Genomic DNA, 27,133 nt, shown 5'->3' on the forward strand with positions numbered 1-27,133 from the left:
TTGTTCATTGTAAATGTGTTGATAAAAGGATACTAATGGTTAGAGACCTGCAAAATTCGCGGATTCATTGACCTCTAGGATAGACTCCACAGTCCTTTAAATACTCGCGGAAATGACACCTGTTCATTGGCTACTGACGCGTGAGACGTCTCAACTAGGCTGTCAGTAATTCGGCACTTTCTTGATTTAGTGTTTCCCATTGGCTCACAGTTCCCCGGATAAAATGTGGGCCAATCGCAGAAGCGGTACGAAGGTATAGTTGTTTTGATGCTAGCCTATCGCGAAATGAATCCGCGAATTTTGCATCTCTCTACTAATGGTTAGAGACCTGCAAAATTCGCGGTTTCGATGGCCTTCAGTATAGGCTGCACATACCCCTGTACACTCGGGCAAATAACGCAAGTTCATTGGCTGCCGACTTGTGAGTCGTCTCAGATGGTTTGTCTGTGATTCGATCCTTCTTTGGTTGAGATTCGTCCAGATGATCAGTAAGCCAATAGCAAAATTACTTAAGAGGTATATGTGTTTGAATTCTAGCCTATCACCAAATGAATCCACGAATTTTGCAGGTCTCCCCTAATGGTCAATTAGGTTAGGTTAGCTACATTATAAATACTTTAAAACATTGTGGACTGTTTATTTGGTTAGGATAGCTTCATTAAAGATACGGGGGAAAACAGCTAGCATGATGAACTTCGGGGAACTTCGGGTTTTGGCTCTCTCGTCAGTGAAAAGAAGGCTTCCCTTCTGCTAACGTCAGCAGCCCGCTGGCGGCGAAGGAGGGGGAGATGGCTGTAAAGGGGGGGGGAGGAGAAGTGGTGGGGGTAGCAAGGCTGGGCACCGCTACTGCTGGCTCGACTGCAACACGATCTAGCGGTCGGGCGGGGAGGCTCCCAGCTGACGCGACCAGGCTCTTAAACTAATTTGACGCCCGTGCAACGCACGACGTGTATCACGTACCTCTCTTCCCCCACCCCCCTCCACCTCCCTCACTGACACTTCCTTCCAGACACCTTCATCCAGTACCTTGCATGTGGACGCAGACATTTTAACACCGTTAGAACGTATGTTTTAAATTTGTGAAACAAATCAATTCTCAATGATAATGATAAGTAGGGGCAGGCATTTTTCGCGAATAAATCTGAACGCCTACTAGACTGCAACAAGGTATACGCCCACCAGCGGTTTCTTCCTTGTGATTGGCGGCCGTCTGCGAGAGAATTCGTTGCATTATTTGGCTGAGCCACTCAGGACGCAATTAGGTTCCGCAATGAATTACTGTGACTGGTGTTTTAACAATCGTCATGTACCTTAAAGAATCTCATCACCTAGGATCACGAAACACAGACGATGATACAGTGTTTTAACTTTCAGTTTGTCTCGAAATCTTTTCGCGAAATATGCTTGGCCCTAAAGATAAGTAGACACCTGAAAAATTCGTGGGTTCTTTTCGTGTTATGCTAAAATTCAAATAATTATATCTTAGTGCTGCTACTGCCATTGGTTCACTGTTAATCTGGAGGACTGATAGCCAATTAGAGACCCTCACTCAATAGAAGTGTCGAATCACAGGCCACCCAGTCGAGACGACTCACAAGTCAGCAGCCAATGAACAGTTGGTATTTGCCCGAGTGTGTAGAGGATATTGGAGTCTATATTGGAGGTCATCGAACCAGCGAATTTTTCCGGTCTTTAATGATAAGTCGCGTCTGTCATAAAATTTTTGCACTTTTATGCTGCCAACTGACTAGAAACCTTGTATTTTTGAGAAATTTTATGTTGAAAAAGTTTATTAGTTTGAAGATAATGCACACTAGACACATATTAATCATTGAGCTACGTTTTTTTAAATCTAATTTTTATTTCGAATATATTTTTCGCTTTTCCGTGCGTTATTAATTGCACTTTTGTGTCTCGGTCAATTTTTGTTTCAAATACCAAACTTTAATGCGTGTTGAAACGCAAGTTAACATTATGTAGAAGCACCTAAGCAAATAAACAAACTAAAAAAAAACATACTTTCAGATAGATTCTGTCCGTTTGTCGAAAGTTAAAGCTTTTTGAGGTATTGATAGACTGACGGATGGGATTTTTTAGGCCATCTAATTTGCTGAAGGTCACGTGACGGGTGACGTACATATGCGACGGTTTATTGTGAGACCAGCTTAATAAGACCCACTTAAACCTATATTTTAATTCCCAGTAAGAAAAACTTTACAAAAAAAACACAATACAAAGGTAAGATTTTTTTTCTCGAAACTGTTATTCGTTAAAATAACTTTCTTTACAAATTACAAATTTTAAAACAAAGTTTTTTTTTAACAAGATAGGGAAAAAATTATTTAATACATTTTTAATTTGGAAAAATAAACAATTGCTTATACGGTTATACGTTATACAATAGTAATATTTTCTAAACCTCTGCATTTTGTTTTGTTCGACAAATATTTACTTAAAATGATGTGATTACTAGTTATTTATTTATGTTTTAAATTATATTTTAAGAGTTCTTAAAACAAATCAACATTTTCTAACGAAATTTCAGAAAAAAAATTATCATAATAAATCTCCCCATGAACTTAAAATTTTGGTGGGACAAGTGTTTGTATAGGTACATATTTGTTTATTTATATATATTTAAATAAAAAAATTCTTGAACCGATTTAATGAATAGTCTAAACACCTTAAACTATATATGTGTGTAGGTAGGTGTGTGTGTGTATGTGTGTGTGTGCGCGCGCGCTTGTGAAAAAATTCCTCAGACAATTTTAATGAAAGTCTAAACTTTAATAAACACTCATCAATAGTGATTATAGACTTGCAAAATGCGTGTTATTTTATGGCAACAGGATGAACTCCACTATAGTGTAGTGTATATTGTCAATTGACTGCTGCCAAATTTTAACCTGCCAGCCGGATCGCACGCGATTGGGTTATTTGTATTTAGAAATGTTTATATTAACCTTCAGAGCGTTTCGTCCAGCCTCCAATAACACTATGCGACATTTTAAATTTTCTGAAACGATGTTTTGAGATTGTAGAAGTATTTTTTAAGCTGGTGTCAAATATGATTTTACTTTTCCTGTATCACGTAAGGTTTTTATACATTTCAAATTTGAGTTGTTTTTTTTAAGGGGTAGTAGGACACCCCGGTCCTGAAAGCGTTTTCGATGCTAAATTGCGCATAACGTCTTTAATACTTTGTTTATAATGATGATTGTGGCACATAACTTCGATAATGTAAATGAATTATTAAAACTTAAACCATTATAAATGTTACGTTTCAAAAGAGATAATTGCTGAAAACTGAAAATTAAGTTGGTATTGCACCAATTTTCTCTCTTGCAACGTAATATTTTTGTTGGTTTCACTTTTAATAATTCATTTACATTATTACCTAAATTATTTGCTTCAATCTTAATTATAAACCTAGTATTAAAGATGTTATGCGCTATTTAGCATCCGAAAACGCTTGTTCAGACCAGTGGTAAATAAAACCCCTTAAGTAAATGACATTTTAGGGCAGTGAATAATTTATTTGAGTTTCATTTAAAATCATATATTTTATAACCCAGTATGAAATTTCAATGCACTTGCATTACAGTGAACAATAATACAATATATTATAAACGGTTTAAAATTCTATGACCGTTACGAAAACACAACGGTATCTGTCAATTTAATTCATCGTCTTCGCTGATTTCACATCAAGATCTGTTTGACGTGGGTTGAAACTTCACAATTTTTCCACAGTCCTTGTGCGGTTCCCAGTTTATGTCTTATTCTCCAAGTTTTATGCCGAAGTAAGCGCAATAGACATTTCTCACAAAACTACTGATGTCTTGTCTTTGCTAAGCAGTTACATAACTACCACAAATATAACAGAACATGTTTAGGTTATTCAAACAATAAAAGGAACTCATTTCTCAAATATAACCTTACACTACAGCATGTAAACAATGAATTACTGTTTCCCTCCTAAAGCCAGCTGGATGTAACAAGTGTTGCCAACTATTCATTTAAACCAAAATAAAATTTCCCTTCACATTTAAAATTGCCTTCGTAAAATTTTCGTTTCCTCAATTTGCCAGAAGAAAAAAAAAACAACTGCGCGTGATAGGGAAAAATGTATTGCACATCAAGAATCAGCGCAAACTAATACTTTATCTACACCTAAGATCAGAGAGTCATAAAAAATCACGTTGCCTAGTGTAATGAAAGTGATGTTTGTATTTCTCTACTTATTTATTTGTAATTATAGTTTATACTATTATTAAATTAGTCCGAAATTTTTTTGTCATTCTTACTTACTACACATAAAAATATTTGTCATATAGATGTAATTTATTTATTAAATTTTCCGTCTGCGATGGGACGAAGGGAGATACGCTGTATATGATAATGTGATTACCACCAGCGTCAAGGGAAAATACAACGATAACTTGTACAGTATTAGGCCAAATTGTTTACTAGTTTTGAAACCTAAAATTTAAATATATATATATTTATAGTGAGTCAGCATCGCCTTTAGCCCTACCCTAGTCTCGTTATATGTTTACTCTGGAACATACTCGTATTAAGAATTTTACCTTATGGAATTAGTTTGTATCTTATCAGGGATTATTAAAGCCTAACCAACCCCCTCACACACACACACGTGAACGGTTATCAGTTGACTCTGGTCCAGATGGCAAACGTTCACTCGTCAGAAAGGACAGTAAAATTTTTAAATGGTAATGTCAACGTAGTCTTTCGTTGACTTCACTCGATAAATTTATTATTAAGGATCGGTAAAACTTGAACTGTCATTGATAATAATTAAGGCGATTTCGTTTTTTTATAGGCTAGCTCTCTTGCATTTGCTGTCGATTCGCAAATTTTCTTAAGAGATAAATCTGCTGAAAGTTATTTGCGAGCTGTAAAAGGTCACCCAAGTGATCGTAATTATTATCACTTGCATGTTTGTTTTTTTACCTTCATTATAAGATATTTATTAGCTATAGATCTGTTGAAAAAATTTGAGACTATTCAAAAAATGTAAGAGACAAAAAAATGAAATGAATGAGTGCGTCGCTCATTTATGGTCAAATACCAGCAAGAAACTGGATTTATGCTGTAGTAAGGAATATCTACACAGAAAAAAGTTTTTGTACATTTACAAAAAAATATTCCTTTTGAAGACACAGTTACCAAGAACTAGTGTGTAACACTACAAAAAAGACATTGTATCTTTGTAAAACATAAGTCTGTGGTTTTCGAGATAAGTCGTAAGTATTTTTCATGAAAATTGGCTCATAATTTTATATTTTTATTAATTTTCTATTAAAGAAAATTTATTTAAACCTTGGAAAAGATAATCGAATATTCAACAGTTTGACATTATTTTGTTTCATCATTCTTATAAACCGACTTAAAAAAAATAGGAGAAATTTCTCAATTCTTCTGTATATTGTTTCTTATATATTGTTACGAACGTGAGCAAAGCCGGAACACGTGCAGCTGCAGAGTTGGCTGGCGGCTGCGCGCCCGGTAGATAACAAGGATTCTCGCTTTCCCCCCCTCCTTCCCCCCACTCCCGCGCGGCGCCCAGCCTTTGACAATAACTGAAACCTGACAGCTGCGGAGTTACTCGAGCCACCGACACGTGTTTCGAGATATTTCTGCCGTCGTGTCGGCGCGAAATGACGCGACTGGCTCCAGCCGCGCTCGTGAGTTCCAGAAATTACGGCTGATATATAAAATAGGACCTCAGCCTCAGGAGAGAAGAGTTCAGAGAGAGAGTTGAGAGTCAGAGTTCAGGCGGGAGCTTTCCCGCGGTGGAGTTGCCGGGGCAATAATGTCGCGGGCGCGGCGGAGTACCGAGCGAAGTCCCGAGCGAGGTGTCGAGTGGGATCTCGGCGAAGGCAAGTGCATCGGCGGCGGCGGAGTGCGGCGACGGAGACCGACGAGGGGCACTGCGGCGAGAGTTGCGCCAGAGGTGCGGCCCAGCGAGGTGTGTGGATTGTAAGAAGCGAGTGACTGGTGAAGCAACTTTTTTAAGTGCAATTGATTATTTGGAAATTTTATAAGATTAATTGTAAGTAACATAAGTAGTGGCCATCAATAAAACTGTGTAGTGTAATAAATTCTTTAATTGGGCTATCCTTTACGAACCTGCGGTAAATCGTAACAATATGTTTGGGTATAGCTTTTTTGTTTATGAACAGATTTTAATGATTTTTTTTTGTGTTGGGTTTAGTATAGCTCCAAGGTGGTGCCATTTTAATTTCATTTTTATTGGACCTTGTACTTCAAAGATACACAATGGAACTTCTTAAATAAAATATGAAATGAATAGTGATTGAGGTATTGCTAGGTTTGTGACAATCTTATACAATATATGTACCTAACTATGGCCAAGGACGTATTTGACTGGACTGGACTACAAAGGTTAACGACAAACAGAACGAATTTTTAGACTAAGATATTATGGATATTATGACAATACTATAGGTAGGTACCTTACTATATAACTAATCAGAAACACATAGAAACTCTTTAGCAAATAGCATCGGTGAACTGATTTATTGTGATGAATTAAACTATTTTTAAATATGTGTATAAGTAAAAAATAATTTGTTAGTATAAAATCTAAATTACAGGACGAAGTTAGAATAAGCAATCGTACATATCATATCTGATAATGCTATTTCGTCATGTGGCCTACTCAATGATTTATTTGATTCTAAATCGGACAATGTTATTCCTTCTAAAGTTTTCACACGACTAAGAGATACATACACCTGGTCTTTAGCGAATTTTTTTTTTCCTAGGTCAATAACAGTTTTATCAAGTGCAGTGCCCTGTAACTCGTGCACCGTGACTGCCCAGCTTAGAATCGAAGGTAACTTTCGGCGCTCGACGTCTACGTATCCTTAAATAGCCTGAAATGTTGCAACAACAAGAGTTATCGCAACCAAGCCATCTACATCATTCATTATTAGAGACCGGAAAAATTCGCGGATTCATTTCATGACAGCCTGAAATTCAAATAGTTATACCTCATTGCTGCCTCTGCTATTGGCTCACAACTCACCTGGACGACTCTAGGCCAATGAGGAACACTCAACCGAAGCTGTATCGAATCACAGGCCGCTACGTTGGGACACCTTCACAAGACAGCAGCCAATGAGAGGGTGACATTTGACCGAAGTGTACGTAGAAATATAATTTTCATCATATAGGTAATTGAACCCACGAATTTTTCCGGTCCCTATTCATTATGCTTCCAGTCGTATCATCATCAAATGTCATTAACACACGTTCAGGTAATTCGCCTTCTTCAATTTGTTCTCTCCGAAGATCAGGACACTTTAATTTCTTTACAATTCCTATTGCTTTATTAACAAGCCGATCTGAGACCGATATATTTCGCCTTAGCGTGACCCTGATCTCTTCAGCCAACTTCAGTGTTGATAACAAACTTCCGCAGTTATTGACATATTTTGGAACTACAATGTTTGGTGGCGTCTTTGCATAGGTGGCTATTTCACGAGACTCATCTACAGCTTTTATGGTGTAAACTCTACATGTTTTCGTATTTGCTGCTGTCATGGTATCGTTGTAAGCATTCACTTGTTCCACAGTGGGCTGGATTCGAACTGCAACTCCGTCAGGAAACTCCCCTGTTAAAGATATTCTGCGACATTCACATAGCAATGGCATCTGATTGGCAGTTAATTCACCAAATCGCAAATTAATTAACAGATCGATGAATTCACTATCATTTAGTTGGCGCATATTTATTGTCATCTCAGAAAATGAAAACTGTTGCGACAAATTATTTTCTGTTGCAAAACAATATGGTTGTAAAAAAACACCAGTGACCTTTGACAGGAGGCAGTGGCATAGTGTCACCAAAGAGTAAGATGTCAACTCCGTCAAACAATTTCTCGTTGTATTTGAAATTCCTGTAGATGTAAATGAATAATTCTCAAATTCTGGTAGGAGAACACTGAAATTTCGTCTATGACTGATCAATTTATATGGCGCCACTTGCGTCTCTCTTGTTGAAACTTCTGTCTAGCCAGACTTTTAACTGTAATGGTTTTGTCTTTTTCGATAGGAAGTAAAAATACTGGTTGAAGAGTCTTGTCAAATATATGTCAGGCAGCATCTCTATTTAAGGTTGTAACTTCCACAAATTTTGGTTTGAGTAACACGTGTGGCTAATTCATGTGGTACAATAGAAATTCCAGTCTTATTCAAATAAGCTTGAGGCAGAAATTAAAGTTTTTAATAGTATTTGAAAATCGAGAATACGTCACTATCCTAATGATCGAAACTAATTCTGGAGGCAAATTAACACGCTGTCGCAGGTTAAGTAATTTTTTCATACGACACGTGGTACATCTGCAAAACCGTTAATGGGTGTTCAAAATTGTTCAACACCTAATATATTTCTCGAACGGTATGCTGTTGCTCTTAAATAATTTAATCGACTGTCCCTTTCTTCTGAAGTCTCATTAATCACGCTCTGTGAGGAATAATTATGTAATGCGCTTAATTGCTGTGATTGTGGTTTTTTCAGATTCATTTTCTAGCCGCTCACGAAACGATGAGCGTGTTCTTCCTCTGATTCATTAGAAAATCGGTCGCGAATTCGACTAAGTCAATGAGCAAAGTCTTCCTCTGTTTCACTGGCCAATTGGCTGCTAATTAAACTAAGTTGATGAGCACGGTGTTCAACATCTGCATTTGTTAAATTATTAATATATCACGGGGAAAGCGATCTTGAATTTCGTTGTTTCTTAATTTATTTAATTCAATAACTCTCACACCCGACAATCAATTTTCCTTCTGCTGTGTACTTTAATTCTTTTATCTTTTAATATTTCTGTTTCTATTCTTTTCTAAGTGTTTCCGTCTTTTATCTTTTGTTTCAACTATCCGTCGTTTCTTCATTAGATAGGTGTATTTACAAGGACCACCCATAACTAAAAATATGACAATAACAAATTTAAAAAAAACTATTTCAAAATTTACAAAAGTAACATAAGTTCACTATAAAGTAAAAAATAATAATTGTTTTATACACCAAATTAATACTTAATTGATTTTTTTTGTTTATTGAAATTAGTTTATTGTTTATTATGTAATTATAAATATCATTGGTTTTGTAATTTTGAAGTTGGTCCCTAGTATAATATAAAAATTAAATACCATTTGTATAAAATATTATGTATAGCATTCATTATTTTTATCGCACACACACAATGACTACAGAACTAAAAACCGGACACTGTCTGATAACCATGGCAACCACTGCCCGCGCTCCTAGCGACAGTTGTTTACTAACTGGCATTAATCTGGTTTTAAACAGTCGTTGAAATTTAGTGACCATAAATAAATATTATAGTGTACTTACGAATTTAGTTTTCTTTATGCGCGATGAGATTAAATTTTCAATGCCAATATTTGATGCAACATTTTCGTGAAATATTTTTGGGAAAGCGAACAGGGCAGAGAACAGGTATTTGATTTGGCCAAAGAGATAAAAATAGCACTAGTATATGTAAGAAGTTGAGGTTTGAAATGCCACGGAGGTTTCACTTCTTATCACGTGAACAGAGTAACACGCATCCTGTTATTTTACATTTCACCGACTTCAAAATTTTAAAACAGTTAATGATAACATAGTAAACAATAAATTCATGATTAAAAAAACGAAAAAAAATAAAGTCATAATTTGAGTATAAAACATTTATTTTTTTGCGTTTTAGTGTACTTATGTTTCTTTTGTGTATAGTGAAGTCAGTTTTATTTAACTTTTACTATGTGTGCAGTTAATACTGGAAAAATATCCTTGGAACGGTTTAAAATAACTTTAACTACTTATTAGACGTACTGGGAAAACAAAGCATAAATGCCCGGGAAATAATCTGAACCCAGTGTTACTGCGAACACTATTTTGAATTGATACAGTTGTTTTCATGTAAATGTACAAATTTACAAAAATCATTAGTTTAACATGACTATATCTGATCCATTAACAAAAAATAAAAGGTACCTACAGTTTGCACATGCATTCGAGTTTGTTTACTTACAATTTTCCTCTTCCTAGGCAGAGAAAGTATCATCGAACAAATAACTAGGGGAATAATAATATTAAGATCCAATCTTCACACCTTTTTCTAGATTTAACAAGAAAACTACAACGCGTTAAACATACAATGGTGGAGTAGTAATGCCAATTCAAGAGAAATGATTTACTTATGGAGCATTAACGCCCAATTTTATCTCATTTCGCTTGGGTTTCTATGTACAGTAGGTCAATAAAGCAATAACCACTTACACTGTAACTAACGCACAACGTTTACACAAATTTTCAAAAGTCAAAAGAAAAAAAAAATTGAAAAAAAAAATTGGTCCTCTGTAAAGTCGTTTTACGGATGATAGTTTAACGTAACAACGTCATAACAAAACATTGATGAAATAATTGCATACTTTTATGAATATAATTGAATCATTTTTATTTTAATAATAAAAGAATAAATACTTGAAATTATACCTACTAGTAATCAGATTTTTAAAATGCAAGAATAATTAACCTTTTTTTTGCCGAAATTGTTGTTGTAATAATCAATAAAAACCACATTAACTTTTCACTTCACTTTATAAACAGTCGACGAAACAGTTCACGTGTAGATGACTTGTAATTAATTTTAAAAACTGGCGTTTAGCTATAAAGTTTAAATATAATTATGAACACGTTTTCATATAAATAAACTATAATCAAATATCTATCATCAATTATATGAATCACCATAATTTTTTAGTCAATTGTAACATAAACTATTATTACTGCACTCGCCGACAGCGTAACGGAACACAGCGTAACGGAACACAGCGTAACGGAACACAGCGTAACGGAACAATGAGCGTAACGGGACACAGCGTAACGGAACAATGAGCGTAACGGGACACAGCGTAACGGAACAATGTACGTAACGGGACACTTTTTCGTGTGTGCAGCCGGCGTTCATTGATTTATTAGACGTTTTCACGTCAAAAAACTTTTATTCCAGTGTATAACATGACGAAACAATATAGCTACAGATGCAGAGTGAAGAGCCTACTACGCAGCATAGAGGCAGAATCCGAAAAGCATATTCTTAGTATACGCTGGGATATCTAGAAGTCTGTCAGTATTTCATCTCTGTTTGTTTTTCTTAAATTTTCATTTTTAGTTATCTACTCCTCGCTGTGAATGAAGCCACGCGATCACGCGCGTTGTTTGTTTAGATCTCCAGGCCTCGTGTTGTTTTTTCCTTGACCTGAAAATAAATTTCAGGTCTCCATCCTTCGAAATCGCTCCATTTCCACACTACGAATAAAGAAAGAAAACCTTACTGCGCATTATCCACGCAGTAAAATCGGTTAATTTACAGCAAAAAAAAAACCATAACTTTTTTTCTTCAGAATAACTTCTTCAAGGACTATCTCAGCGAATGTTAGTGAGGTGGAATGATAAATGCGATGCCTGCTGGTGCTTCTAGAGCGATATCACCTCTATGCGCAAGCCTCTGAACAGACGCGCAGTCTTTGCGTCGTGCATGGCATAGAAATAATATTTTGAGAGGTGGCCCAAATATTTTATTGCACTCTAGCAGGTAAAAATTAAACTAATATGGCAGCAGCGCACTCTTGCAGAAGGAAATAATATTTTGAATTCACAATGGCAGACTCCATTAGAAGAAAACAAGAAGGCCGTTGTGACCTCATAATGGCTGATGTAACATCTGCTGTGGAATTAGTGGTGGGAAGTCAGTCTGGCAGGAGCTTCCGTGGAGGAAGAATACGTCGCCATTTTTAATCAAAAATGACATCGCCGGGTCCGAACCTAAAATCTTTTTATAAATATTATTACAATTTATCAAGATGATGGAAATTTTTGAAATGGCCAATGTTATTTTTATTAAAATTGTATTATTTAAATGTTTATAAATTTAAAAAGTTTCCTTTAAAAATCGAGTAGTTACTCATTTTAAAGATGGCGGCCGTAACGAAAAATTACAACATTTGGGGGTTAGGGCCTTCGATTCCAATATGGCGGAAATTTATAGAAACCAAACTGGCGGAAACCAAGATGGCGGGTCCAAAATGAATGCCGGGATCGAGTTCAAGGTCAGGGTCATCCAAGATGGACGCCGTGATGTCATTAATTCAAGATGGTGACACTTACGAAAAGTGCAGTGATGACATCATCGTTCAAGATGTCCGCCATGACGTCATATTCAAGATGGCGGTCGGCTCCGGCTCCTTACCCTGCCTGCACTCTGCCGCACTACTGAAATTAGTTATTTGAGACTATTATATTATATTATATTTAAATTGAAGTTTCATGCAAGCATATTTTTCGACGTGACAACGTCTAATAAATCGATGAACGCCGGCTGCACGCACGAAAAAGTGTCCCGTTACGCACATTGGTCCGTTACGCTGTGTCCTGTTACGCTCATTGTACGCATGCGCCGCATCTATCTCCCTTCCACTCGACTGTTTATAAAGTGAAGTGAAAAGTTAATGGGGTTTTCATTGCTTATTACAACAACAATTTCGGCAATAAAGGTAAATTATTCTTTCATTTTAAAAATCTAATTACTAGTTTAATTTCAAGTATTTATTCTTTCATTATAAAATAAAAATGATTTGATTTTATTCATAAAGTATGCAATCATTTCATCAATGTTTTGTTATGCCTTTGTCACGTTAAACTATCGTCCCTAAACCGACTTTACAGACAACCAATTTTTTAAACCATGGAAAAGATAATCACATACATAAAAATTAGTCTTTACTTTGTTGTGGCATGCTTATTATGTGCGCATTTAATATTGGAAAGCTAATCAGGAAAGGTTTACAAATAACTTTCATATATAACGGTACTGGGATAACACAATGCATAAAAGCCCGGGTAAAAATCCGAACCCAGTATTACTGCGAACCCATTTTGTATTGATACAGTTGTGTTCATGTACATGCACAATGTACAGAAATCTGTAATTTTAAATTAATAATTCTGTTCCGTTTACAAACAAAATTACTATGTACAAACTATGTCATGTATGTGTTATTTGGGATGTAGTCTTCGTATGTTACGATGCTGGTAAGCTATGTATTTTCAAAAAGATTTTTTTAAGGCTAAATTGCATACCTGATGGTGCCTCGCAGTACCGATCTGAAAAAAAAAATACAATTTGCAGAGTTTTCGGGTGATTGTGTAGACAATTTGTCTTTGGCGTTGATGAATCCTCAATTGTGTTGTGACTATGGCGGTGTTAATATGAAGCGAAAAAAATGGATGGTTGTGGATTTCTATGAAAATATAATATTTTCTGATCGGTAGTAAAAATAAAGGACATAGGTCGGGGGAATGTCAGGGAATGGTTTTGGTGGTTTTTGCTGGACAAATGTGTATCTACTTCCCTTTATTGCAGAACTTTAATTTATTTGTAAGACTGAAAATCATCTTGTGAGCACGCTGGGAAATAATTGTTTTAAATTTTGACGTTTAATGTAACATTGAAATTGGGGTAGAGCACGAATAATAAATAAAACAGTGTGCCAGAATGAACGAACGAAATGATGAATGCATTTATGAATTTAACTTATCGTCTTTTCAATACCGAGGCCATTTAGAGACATAGATAAATATGCAGGTAGCCTTTGCTACACTGTAAGAACCAACCTTTAACCTCCCTTCTTCAAGACGACCTAACCACTAAATCAAGATGGCTGACTACTTTTCTAAAAACCAAGTTTGTTAATACAACGTCTACGTTAATTTAGAGAGTATATGAGCTTGTGATGCTTGTAAATAATTTTAATTTATCATTATGAGCGTGTACGAATAGTACTGTTGCATATTTTAACATTTTAAATATTTCCAAGTGTTAGACCACTAGAGCATCTGTCTCAGAAATTGAACGAATGGTTTAGAATACCAATTTGAAATGTAGCTAACAAAACCTAACCAAATTTTTATTCAATTTCAAACTTTTTAATAACGCTGACTTTGTGCAAACTACTATTCACAGTATTTTTAATGTAGGTGACCTAAACCAAAATAACCAACTGTTCTAAGATTTGACTGTACTTACCCTACTTTATCACTCTTAAAATCATTAAACTGCTGGTAAATTATTTGAAGTAGGTATCACAAAGCCCTCTTAAGCGAATGATTCAAACACACGTCAGGAAGTAAAAAAAAAAAAAAGTATATTCGAATGTTTATTGTAATTAATACTTTTTTATGAACTACAGTATCTTATTTGTAGGAACTACTGGTAATTTAATAAGGTTTGAGTGAGGCTTGGGTCTTTTTTTTTACTTAATGCTTTAATAATGATACACTTGCCTACATAACGTTTTGCATAGTTGATAATAACACCCTTAAAATGTTCAATAAATTAGATATTTATAAACAAAAACTGGTGTTATCTTAGGCCTATCTGTAGCAACATATAACTGAACATTGCTTACTTTTTAAATGAGTGTAAATTTGGAAATGATTTTTGAAGTAAAACTTTTTTGGGCACAATGAGAGTAAAATTTCAAGGCCAAATTTTAATGTAATTCTTTTTGAGAAAAATTGTTATGAAATGTTTCTGGCGCGAAAAGAACAGAGAATAGGTACTTGGCCAAAGATATTTAAAGAGAGCACTATGCCATATACATTGCTGGGCTTGTTTTCGTTCTCCTCTTTCTACGATGATTCGTCCCCCGCCAAAAAAAACTGAGAGATATATATTAACAAAAGAATAAGGCAAAGAGTGTCCTCATGCGCTTATTTCAGAAAATAGATATAGGTATCCTATACAGTTAGCTGTGAATGTCTTGACTTTTATATTTGCTACCAGCACGCTTGTATTCCTCCGTGTCCAACCAGCAGCGTAGAGAGTGCTGTTGAGACAGTCACTGTATTTTCCGCATAGATAACTATACATATTATGAATTTCATATTTCGTTCAGAGATTTGGCGTGTTTCATATGGAATAATTGTTTGAAGAAACAGTAACACGCACAGTTTTTCTTGATGGTGTATTTCAACAGCGAGTATATTTATTGTTAACTCATCAATATTTTTTGATCAATAATTATTGATATCCTGAGCATTTAATTTGAAGTGAGTAATTAAGTTGTTCATTCATGTGAATTTGTTAATTTTCTTTTTAATCATTTTTCTAATATATACAAAAAAGTTAGTATTCTTAAATACTTGAAAAAGATATGAAAACCAAAAAACCCCACGCTGTGATATTTTTATAAAATTGTCTTCTTTCTCTTTTCTCTCTTTTCACACACACACACCTACACACACACACTCTCTCTCTATCTATATCTCTCTCTATCTATATATCTCTCTCTCTTTGCCATTTTACCCCTTACGATATACTTACAAGTCGAAGTTTAAATTTCCAAAGAAGTTTCACTTCTATCGCGTGTACTGAATTACACGCGCTATTTTTTGTTTACATTATATATTATATTCAGGTTACATACACATACTAGTAATTAATTAAACAGGTTACTATCAAATCCTTGAGATATTATATGAATTTGTTCCATGTGAAATAAAATTCATTTCAAGTGGTAGGCTTATCTGTAGAAACTGCTCTGTATGAGAACAAGAAATAAATTTGAGAAAAAAATTATTTTTAATATGGTTTCTTGAGGCAAATACAATGGAAACTGTGGTGTTGAGTCAGTAACAGGTTAAAAACACGTATTTTGACTAGGTCTCAATAAAAATAATAATTATGAACATCGAATTTTCGTTTTTTACAATTCTCAATTATTCATCAACTGCTTTTTTCTTTTAATCAGACTATCTCCTTCCTTGGTCCACTCCTGTTTTAATAGAAAATCTCTATTAGACTGATTTTCGTAGCAAAGTAGAGAGGATAAAATTTTAATTTTATTAACATAATTAAGTAAATTAATGCTGCAGGTAGACGAGTATGCCCTCTACAGTTTGAATTCATCACCCTCAAGCATAACAGCTCGATCTTAAAATGAGGAAATAGAGGTAAGGGATGGATCTGTATCTTAAAATATGATATTTTAAATTTTTAAAGAAATAAATGTTTATCTAAAAAAAATCTCCATCAATTAAAAATGACTATTTCCGTGAAGAACAGTGGATAATATTTTTAATGTTGAATATATAATTAACGTACTTTCAACACATCACCAGTATTGACTAATTTTCTTTGCTTACAAGTACACCTTTTAATGACCAACGAATCGAGCAGAAAAAAAATATATTGTAGTAAAACTAAACCCTCTTGAGACAATTCAACTCGTGACATTTTTCCCTGTAAGATAGCGTGCCAACTTAAAAAAAAAAAATTAATTCAATGATTTCTTTATTGAAATCGCTAATATATACGTCGTACATGCATAACTGAAGATGTGAATATGAAATGCCGACGTAACGTGGCTATTACTTTTTTTTGTAATTTATTCAGTACGTTTAGAAGGAATAAAACGATGTTTAGAAAGTACGAAAATATTGTAGTAGTATATGAATGGGGATCCGAGCCCAGGCTTCAGGCTGTGGATTGTGATTGTCGGTCCGCCATCTAGGATTGTGACGTCACGGCGGGCATCTTAAATGTGCGTAACGGGACACAGCGTAACGGGACAAGTAGATCATGGCTGTCATCTTGGATCCGCCATAATTAAATCGAGCGCCCCACTCATTATGATGAAATTTTCGTCTCTGTCGCCATATAGATTTTTTCTGTTCCGCTGGAGGCCGTCATCTTGGATACCGTCGAGTTTGTTTCTGTTGTTTGTTCCTAGATAGCGCCAGCGGCGCTCTTGATTTTTTTCTGTTCCACTGGAGACCGCCATCTTGGATACCGTCGACTTTGTTTCTGTTGTTTGTTCCTAGATAGCGCCAGCGGCGCTCTTGATTTTTTTCTGTTCCACTGGAGGCCGCCATCTTGGATACCGTCGACTTTGTTTCTGTTGTTTGTTCCTTGATAGCGCCAAGTTAGCTCTGTCACATCACAAAAGGTCGATGTTCCATTACCTACCAGAGTTATTATGGTCCTTATCGACATATTAAATTTATTTTTTTATGAAAAATATATTGGAAGCGCTGTGATTCGAACCAGCTCAGCTCTGATCTCTAGGTTGGAAAACATACATCGTTAACTGGTCGGCAATCGAGACATTTACCAGACTGAGAATTAAATAAGGTATATACACAAATAACATGCATATTCGGACTTGAAATTTTGTTTTAATTTTAAGTAACAATAGCACTTCCTGTTCGAGACAGAACCACCATCTTGGATTATGAGGTCACCGTTGCAATTATCGTTACGCCCGCAATCATTAAAATCCGCAATTTTATGTTAGAAAATCGGGAAAAAATTTAAAAATCATAAAAAAATTATTAATCGAATTAAATAATAAAAATCTTAAGAACCAATGTTTCAGTTATCGTTACGGTCGCCATATTGGATTATATAAATGTTGCATGTTTCGTTTCGTCCAGCCATCTCGGTTGAGTACGATGCCATCCTTACTTACACTTTATGTTACGACTGCCATATTGGATCCTATTAATGTTGCAATTATCGTTATGGTCGCCATCTTGAAATTTAGATGCTGTAGCCTCGTGGCTACGGACTGTGATCGGGACGAGTAGGATCGCATTTCAATGAAACACAGTATAGTTGGAGGCGTCCTTTATTGGCGGCAGCGAGAACGCGTACAAAATGCTATGACCAACCCTGTGCGCGTGGCTGTGTTCCGAGCCGGACTGGCCCGCCTCTCGGGTCTTCCTCTCGCTGCGTGCCAGACCCCCCAGGGCGGGGGTGGCCTGCCAGCCTAACGGTACTCCTGGGGGGGGGGGGCGCGCATCCTGCCAGCTGTACGCTCGCCCGCAGGGAACCCGTGAAGCCGGAGGGCTCCGGTCATCGCTGCAGGCAGCAGCGACCACGGCCGCTACAGCACCCCCGTGCCAGTGATGTGCCACATCACGAAAAACCGCCCTGCAGGCGGTCGGGGAAGCGAACACGACGCCCGGCCCGCGTCACGGGAGGCGCAGGGGCAGTCGTGGTGGGCCCCCGATGTTGCTGGGGAGGTGTTTCCCCCACAGGAGGGGGGGCGACTGTGGCTGGTGGCTCCTGGTCGGCCAAGATGTAGGCAGGCTTGAGTCGATCGATGGAGACCGTGGTGCGCCGGCCATGCATCAGGAGAGTTGCAGTTTTCGGAGTTCTGCCGAGTACCGGGAAGGGGCCCTCGTAGGGCGCGTGTAGGGACCCCTTTTGCCCCTCGCAGCGGACGAAGACCTCAGTGGCCGTCGGAAGGTCCCTGGAGACAAACGGCCTTGTCCCACCATGCCGCGAGCCGTTAACTGGCCGCAGGTCTCGGAAGTGCAGGCGGAGGTCCGTCACCAGGCCGGGGGCATCGAACTGAGGGGCGTCCGGATGTTCTCCGAGAAATTCCCCCGGTAGGCGCAGGGGCTGGCCGTAGACCAACTCCGCAGCGGAGGCACGAAGGTCGTCCCGCCAGGCGGCTCGAATGCCGAACAAGACAGTAGGTAGGACATCTACCCAGTGCTCGGTAGCATGGCACCGGATGGCTGCCTTGAGCGAACGGTGCAACCTCTCCACCATCCCGTTGGAGGCCGGGTGGTAGGCGGTGGTCTGTAGGTGAGTCATGCCTACCAAGGCGGCGAGGGCCGCGAACAGGGAGGACATAAATTGTCGGCCTTGATCGGTGGTAGCTCTCAGGGGGGTGCCAAAACGTGCCACCCATGTGGTGTAGAAGGCTCTGGCGACTGTAGCTGCCTCGATGTTCTCGACAGGCACGGCCTCTGGCCAGCGGGAGAAGCAGTCAACCATGGTGAGGCAGTAGCGGAAGCCTCGGGAACATGGGAGAGGGCCGACCAGGTCTAGATGGACATGGTCGAACCTGGAGGAAGGAGGTATGAAAGATCCTACTGGCGAGGAGGTGTGCCGTGCGATCTTCGACCGCTGGCACGGTATGCAAGATCGGGCCCACAGTCGACAATCTGCTTGCATGGATGGCCAGACGAACCGTTGTGAGATCAACTTCCCTGTGGCCTTAATGCCCGGGTGCGCCAGCCGGTGCACCATGTCAAATGCCGCTCGGCGGAATTGTGGGGTCAGGAAAGGTCGAGCTGTCGGTGTGGACACATCGCAGTAGACTTCCAGTGGCGAGTCCGGGATCTTGACCTTCGTCAGCCGCAGGCTGGAGTCGCACTGCAGGAACTGCCGCAACTCCTCATCCGCTGCTTGAGCCTGCGCCAGAGCATGATAGTCGACCGGAGCTGTGACCGATTCCACCCGGGACAAGGGGTCCGCCACGGTATTGGCCGAGCCGGGAATATGGCGAATGTCTGTCGTGAATTGTCCAATGAAGTCGAGGTGCCTGGCTCGGCGTGGAGAGCACTTGTCAGAGTTTTGGGCGAAGGCGAATACTAGAGGCTTATGGTCCGTAAGGATGGCAAAATCCCTGCCCTCGACCATATGGCGAAATTGCCGAACAGCTAGGTAGATGGCGAGGAGCTCCTTGTCATAGGCTCCATACATCTGCTGTGCCGGATCCATCTTCGCAGAGAAGAACGCCAAGGGTTGCCAGTGGTTGCGTACCTGTTGCTGGAGTACCGCTCCTACTGCAAAGTCCGAAGCGTCCGTCACGAGAGCCAGGGGGGCGTCGGGGATAGGGTGGGCCAGCAGGGTCGCCGAGGCGAGCCTGGCCTTACAATCTTCGAACGCTGTGCTGCTTGCGGCCGTCCAGACGATGGTATCTTTGCCTTTGGCTGCCCCTCGTAAGAGCTCATGCAGGGGGGCCTGCGCTGCCGCAGCCCTAGGAATGAACCGTCGATAGAAGTTCACCATGCCAGTGAACTGGCGCAGCTGCTTTGCTGTGGTAGGCTTGGGGAAGTCCAGGATAGCACGGACTTTCTCTTGCAGAGGTTGGGAGCCGTTGGCTGTGATGGTGTGTCCCAAAAATGTGACGCAGGACTTGCCGAAGACGCACTTGCTAGGGTTGATGAGAAGCCCATAGTTCGTGAGGCGGTCAAAGAGCTCAGTCAGATGCTGCAAATGCTCAGTCTCGTCCTGGGAAGCCACCAAAATGTCATCCAGGTACGACACACAAAAGTCGAGGCCTCGGAGGACCTCGTCCATGAACCGCTGGAAAGTTTGTGCAGCATTGCGGAGGCCAAAAGACATGAACGGGAATTCAAACAATCCGAATGGAGTGGTTATGGCAGTTTTGGGGATATCCACCGTGGCGACTGGGATCTGACTGTACGCTCGGACTAAATCGATGGTGGAGAAGATGGTCTTGCCATGCAATGAGTGCGAGAAGTCCTGAATGTGCGGGATGGGGTACCTGTCCGGGATGGTGCGGGCGTTCAGCAGTCTGTAGTCCCCACAAGGTCGCCACTCTTCTCCTCTCTTGGGCACCATGTGGAGGGGAGAAGACCAAGGGCTGTCAGATGGTCGGGCTGTGCCCTGCTTGATCATAGCCTCGAATTCCCCCCTGGCCACGCGCAACCGGTCTGGAGCCAAGCGGCGCGGTCTGCTGTGCACCGGCTGTCCTGGCGTGGTGTTGATATGGTGCACGGTGGAGTGCTGCCCTGGCTGGGGGAAGCCTGCAGGCCGTGTGAGGCTGGCGAACTTGTGTAGTAGCTCGGGTACGGCGGAGGGGGTGCAGGCGTTTTGACACTACAGACTTGACTTGAGGTAATGGTACAAACCGAGGTGAGAGAAGTAGTGCTGTCCACTAGGTGTCGATTCCGGATATCAACTAGCAAGCCAAAGTGGTAGAGAAAATCTGCCCCAAGGATGGGCTTAGTTACTTCGGCCACCACAAACCGCCAGACCAAGTCCCTTCGAAGTCCTAAGTTGAGGGTGAGTGTGACAAAGCCATAGGTTGCGATCTGCGAGCCGTTGGCGGCCACCAGGGAGTAGTCGGACTGAGGGCGCCTGCCTGGCATGAGGGTACACGGGTAGACACAGATATCGGAGCCAGTATCGATGAGGTACTGTACCTTGGTAACCCGCTCTGTGATGAACAGGCGGCGGCCGGTAGGCAGGGAAGAGTTGCCGGCCGCCATCAACGCGTCCCCTTGTCGTTTCCCGTCTGGTACGTACAGGGCGTGGTGCACCTGTGGGCTGCGTCCCCGAAACGGCGATGGTACCAGCAGGCTCCTGGCGGGCCCTTACTGCGGGAGCGGGAGCGGTATCCCGCGGGCGGCGAGCTGTCCGAGCGACTCCTGCGCTGCGCACTGCTGGTGGCAACTGCTGCGATCTCTTGCCGCAATATCGCGGCCATTTCCCCGATCTTCGCGGACATCAGGGCCGCCATCTTGTCCACCATCGCCTCCATGGAGGACACTGCAGCCGCCTGCGGCTGGGGGTTGGTATCTGCAATGGCATCGGCCAGGTCGGCCAACGCATCCAATGATGCGTTAGTCTGCGTGGCCAGAATCGCTTGGGTAGGCGATGGGAGCCGACCCAGCCATAAGGATCGCAGGAGGTCATCTGGGATAGCTGTCCCTGCCAGGCCGCGGAGGTGTCGGAGGAACTGGGATGGACGCCGATCGCCCATCTCTTCGGTCTCCAGCAGCTGCTTAGTTTTCCTCGCTTGCGAAGCACTTAGCCTCTTGACCAGCTCCGTTCTCAGTTTCTCATATTTGCCCGTGGCTGGCGGTTGCGTGAGGATGTCGCGCACCTTGGTAGCATAACGGGAGTCCAGGTTGCCCGCCACGTAATGAAATTTCGTACTGTCTGCGGTTATTCCTGCAATCGCGAACTGGTTTTCGACTTGCGCGAACCACATCTCGGTATCTGCGGACCAGAACGGCGGGATGCGAACCGCCACCCGATCCACCGCCGCAGTAGGAGGTACTGTGTCTGGGTCTGGCATGGTTTCCGCGGTGGTCCCGAACCGCCCAAGTCGCACTACTCACGTGAGGGAGGTCTCGCACCGCGTGTGGTGGGGCGAACGCGCGAGGTGGCGTGGTAGCTCCGCGGTCGCGCGAGGTGGCGCGGTAGCTCCGCGGTCGCACTAGGTTTCCGCGGTGGTCCCGAACCGCCCAAGTCGCACTACTCACGTGTGGGAGGTCTCGCGCCGCGTGTGTTGGCGCGAACGCGCGAGGCGGCGCGGTAGCCCGCGGTCGTACTACTCGCGGTCGCGGGCGCGTAGCGCGTGTGCGCCGTCGCTCAGGCGCCTCCGCGCAAAACGCGACCCGAACCCGCATGGAGATCACGTCGGGGTCACCACTGTAGCCTCGTGGCTACGGACTGTGATCGGGACGAGTAGGATCGCATTTCAATGAAACACAGTATAGTTGGAGGCGTCCTTTATTGGCGGCAGCGAGAACGCGTACAAAATGCTATGACCAACCCTGTGCGCGTGGCTGTGTTCCGTGCCGGACTGGCCCGCCTCTCGGGTCTTCCTCTCGCTGCGTGCCAGACCCCCCAGGGCGGGGGTGGCCTGCCGGCCTAACGGTACTCCTGGGGGGGGGGGGGGGCGCGCATCCTGCCAGCTGTCCGCTCGCCCGCAGGGAACCCGTGAAGCCGGAGGGCTCCGGTCATCGCTGCAGGCAGCAGCGACCACGGCCGCTACAGATGCCATCTTGGAAATCCGAAATTTTTATGTTAGAAAATTGGAAAAAATTCCAAAATTCATCAAAAAATTAACTTAATAGAATTCTGATTGATTATATCGATTCCCGTCCTTGGTTCGAAACCGGTGAGAGCAAAAAATAAAATAACTATAAGATTCTTCCTCTACAGAAGCCACCTACAGACTGACCTACCACCAATATCAAGGTATATATCGTTATCAGTAATATTAAGGTATACATCGTCAGCTGGTATGACGTCATGTCTGCCATCTTGTCTTCGTCCGCTGGAGACCGTCATCTTGTTTTCGTCTGCTAGAGTGTGCTGGCGACATGTTGATATAATTTTCTGTTCACCATACCTTTAACCTCGTCTGTTGGCATTGAACTTTGTCATTGACCTTGAACTTTGACCTTGACCTTGAAATTTGACCATGACCGCTTGATGTCAATTGTTGTAATATTTTATTGACAGATATTGGTAAAAGTAGAGTCATTATGGAAATATCTTAAAAAGCACCCCACGCATTTTTAAATTTAAATAATGGTTTTTGATATTCACACTATTCTTAATTTAAATTGATTTAAATTTATGTTATACTCTTTATTTTAGTTTGGTTTTCTATTAAAGCGTGTATTGGTAGTTTTTTAAACTATTTATTTTTACTTTTTAGTCTGTTTTTCTATCAAAGCATGTTTTTTAATTTCATAAACTATTATTTTTTTAACAGAAGTACAATAATACAAACTAAGGTAATTACTTAAATTAGATAATTTACACTTATCTATGGCGGTATTAGCTACTTCAAAAATGTATAAAATTACACATACAGAATTTTGCGATTTTAAAAATAAATTATAGCCAAACATTTAAAAAAAATATTTTAACTCGACAATTCGACAAGATATATGATGCTGGTAGACCACACACAAATTACTTGTAAAATGTATATTGTAAATAATGTGTATTGTCACCATAAAATTCTTGCCAGCTAGTTTCGAATTTTTTTTAAAAAAGTATAAAATATTTTTTACTGTATGTATTGTTTTACCGTGTAGGCTGTTCACGGTAAGATTAGGTCTTTTGAAATCAACATTTGAAAATTGTCCCTACCTGACTGTATGTCCCTGAAACTAAACATACTCGCCGACAGTTATAAACTGCGTTGTGTTAGTATTGTCGAGGGGAAACTATTTTCATATAACTATTTACAAACAAATTGTACCAGCGTACTGTTTATAATTTGTTTAGGTATTTAATAGCAACCATATAAATAAACTGTTTTCTATTGCACTTCGCAGTACGCATTTATCAGTGTCCGTATATGGTGACCTTTGTTTTTTTCCAGAAACATCAATGCTGTTGATATGAGTACACAGAAATGTGCATATTCCTTTAAAGGTAGAAGTATTGTTGATATCGGTTTCCTTTTCCAACTGTTAAAAACCTCAGATGATCACATTCCCTTTCATTGTTCATTGAAAAATATGATTCCCATTTCTGAGAAATGCATAAACAGTTTCTGCTAGCTTGTAAACTTATCATTGTTGAGCAAAGATAGAGTTCTTGTACAAGCCAGAAATTTATGCATTTTTTTTATTTTTTTTTATTTTTTTTAATTTTTTTTTATTTTTAAATATTTTTTCCTGTAATTTTATGATATCAAAGAAAACATGTGGTGGTTTTCTCCGAGTACTTCTGATTAATCTGGTCAAAATTATGATGGTTTTCTCGATGTGCTCCTGATTATTCTTGCCAATATTATGATGGTTTTCTCCGTGTGATCCTGATTATTCTGGTCAATATTTTAATGGTTTTTCCCGTGTTCTTGCAATCATTCCTGTGGTTTCTTCAAGTGTTTCTGACTATTCTGAGAAACCGCTCTCTGCATGGATTTTTTTTTTTTTTTTTTTTTTGGTCTAATGAGACATGTCATTTTATTTGGAGTTACATTTAATTCGATAATTTCTGCTACTAAATCAAAACTTGCAATATTTTTATCAGGTGGAATTAACAAATATCGTTACTCAGTCAAATTAATATTACGCCATGAGACATCTGTGGAGCACCAACATGCAAGACGAACTTCCTTTTCCTTGGAGTCTAGCGAAGCCATCCTTATTTTTGCGATCGTTAGTTAGCATCCCGAATCCCGCATAAAAGAACTAAATATTATTTACCTGCAAGCAACATGTGGCGACATCTGTTGTTGAAAAGCAGAACTAAATGCATAAAGTACTTTTGCATGAGATATATTAATTCTCGCTGATGAAATATGAAAAAATTTCTATTTAAGTATTGGATCTAATTTAAAACACTCAATTGGTATCTGGCATTAGTCTCAGTAACTAATATGAATTCCGATTTGGGATCTGAAGCTGTATCGAAAGAACATATGTGTAAGTTTTGCAGTAAAGAGTTTATCTTGAGAAAGAATAAAAGACAACACGAGAAGAATGACTGTGTTAAAAATCCACTGCGCAATATGATAAGTTGGGTTCGATGTAGCAAGCATAGGCGTGCGCACGGTAGGTGCCACAGGTGCCTTGGCACCACCATTAGGGTTAACGTTATTTTGTTTTTTACAAGCAGAAATAATACATACTTACAAAAATCCGTATTATTTCCAAAAAAAATTATGTTTTCCAATCGTGTCGAGTTACAGATATGTGCTCATAACACTATCAGTATATCAATTATCAATCGAACCAACTATACACACGGAAACAAGCCAGTTGCAATTACTTGTGTTGTACACGCGGGCCGCGGCTACGAAACTTCTGAAATGTAAATACTTCTCCTAGTTCTCCTCGAATTACATAGAATGCGCGCTCGATGTCCACTGTTCAATCCACTCGGCAGGCGCACGGAATAAAATTCGCCGTCCGCCAGGGTTTATTTAAAAAAAAAAAAGAGAGAGTTTAGTTAGTTGATAGGCTTACTCGATGACTTATATGCATTCGCCGACAAAACATTTTTGTTGTATTCCAAAAGTTAAAACTTTGCCCACTCTTATTTGTGTATTTTTATTATTTTAATATTTTACATATTTAAGGTATGTTACAAAAAATCCCTTGATTTTTTTGATTTTAAAACTTAACATTTGAGAATGTTTTTTCTAGCATTGATTTGGCGTCTTCAGAAAACATGTAAGTACGGTTTTTAAAAGCCACCAGCATGAATTCCGTGCAAACAATTTGTGCAATTTACTTTATGGTTCAACAAAGCTTAAAACTGTAAATAGTTTAGTAGTTTTCCTGGTGATTATAACGTTCAAAGCCATAATTTGTCATAAAAAATGTTAAAATTTTACATCTGTGTATTTAATGATTTTTTTTTCGGAAACACCTTAAATAGCACCATTTTGCGCTTTCAAATCCAAATTTTTCCGGGGGAGGACCCCCGGACCACCGCTTTAGGTTCGGGGTCCGTGAATGACAGGACTGTTGTGTAATCTGGCACCACCACTACTGAAGTCCTGCGCACGCCTATGGTAGCAAGTCGTTTACGCGGAGAGAGAGCCTAAAAACACATGGCAGAACTTGTAGCGCCAAGCCTGCGTACAAGCTAGAGGACAACGATAAATCTACTAGCCTAAGGAAGAGTGATCTGCATTACGACAATAATTTTCTTGGCTCTTCCGATCTCGACAAAGAACTTAAATTGAAGGAGGTTGATGATTTACGGAAGAATGAAGACAATGGATGAATCCTTAACGTGAAAAGTGAGAATATATTCCAGCCGAATTCAAGTAGATCTTTCCTACTTTGTAAAAATGATGGACTCCTAAAAAGGAAGCATGAAGATGATGAAGCCACTTCAACATCATCAACATCGAATTATTACGGTAAATTGGGTGAAGATTCCTTCTACGGTGATTGTTACAGTGACTCTGAGGCTGTTGACAAAGACATAGACTATGATGAAGCACCTAAAGCTGCCAAAAACGAAGATTATGGCGGTGTCCTGAGACCGAAACGGTGGAGACGACGTGATATATTAAATAAATCTGATCAAGCTTGTGATGATCACCGTCTCAAACATGAAAGTTACCCTGAGGTTGGTGGTAAAACGGAAGACACCAGAGATCATAATATTTATTATAAAGGTGCAGGGAAGATGGTGGTAGAAGAGAATGATTACACATCATGGAAAGATCCAAACATATTGGTTGACCGGCTAAGACTTCTACATGGTTCGCTTTGTGCAGGAAAATATTCGTGCATCAAAGAAATATCCTTCATACTCAAGGAACTGAGGAATGCTGGCTACATACAATAGTGGCTTGTTTTACTTGCATTTGTATAATGTAAAGCAATAAAATAAATAATTTAAATTATAAGAATTTAATGTTTTTATTTCTTGTATTCTGATTTATAACTAAGATTTAGATCTTGTAACTTGTGCTTCCTTTTTGCCTATTTTTTTGTTGATGAAGCTTCCAAATGTGCTGCCTTTTCGATGATGGT

At 39.9% G+C, this 27,133-nt stretch overlaps 1 protein-coding gene across 1 annotated transcript; it reads right to left on the reverse strand.

Annotated features, from left to right (window-relative positions):
• Nucleotides 1–21,150: 21,150 nt before the first annotated feature.
• On the reverse strand, nt 21,151–21,963 carry LOC134540923 (uncharacterized). The gene has a single exon (XM_063383996.1). It carries the CDS (start codon nt 21,961–21,963, stop codon nt 21,151–21,153), a length of 813 nt encoding a protein of 270 aa, XP_063240066.1.
• Nucleotides 21,964–27,133: the final 5,170 nt, after the last annotated feature.

This window comes from Bacillus rossius, chromosome 17, assembly GCF_032445375.1.
Source record: "Bacillus rossius redtenbacheri isolate Brsri chromosome 17, Brsri_v3, whole genome shotgun sequence".
Classification (NCBI taxonomy): Eukaryota; Metazoa; Arthropoda; class Insecta; order Phasmatodea; family Bacillidae; genus Bacillus; species Bacillus rossius.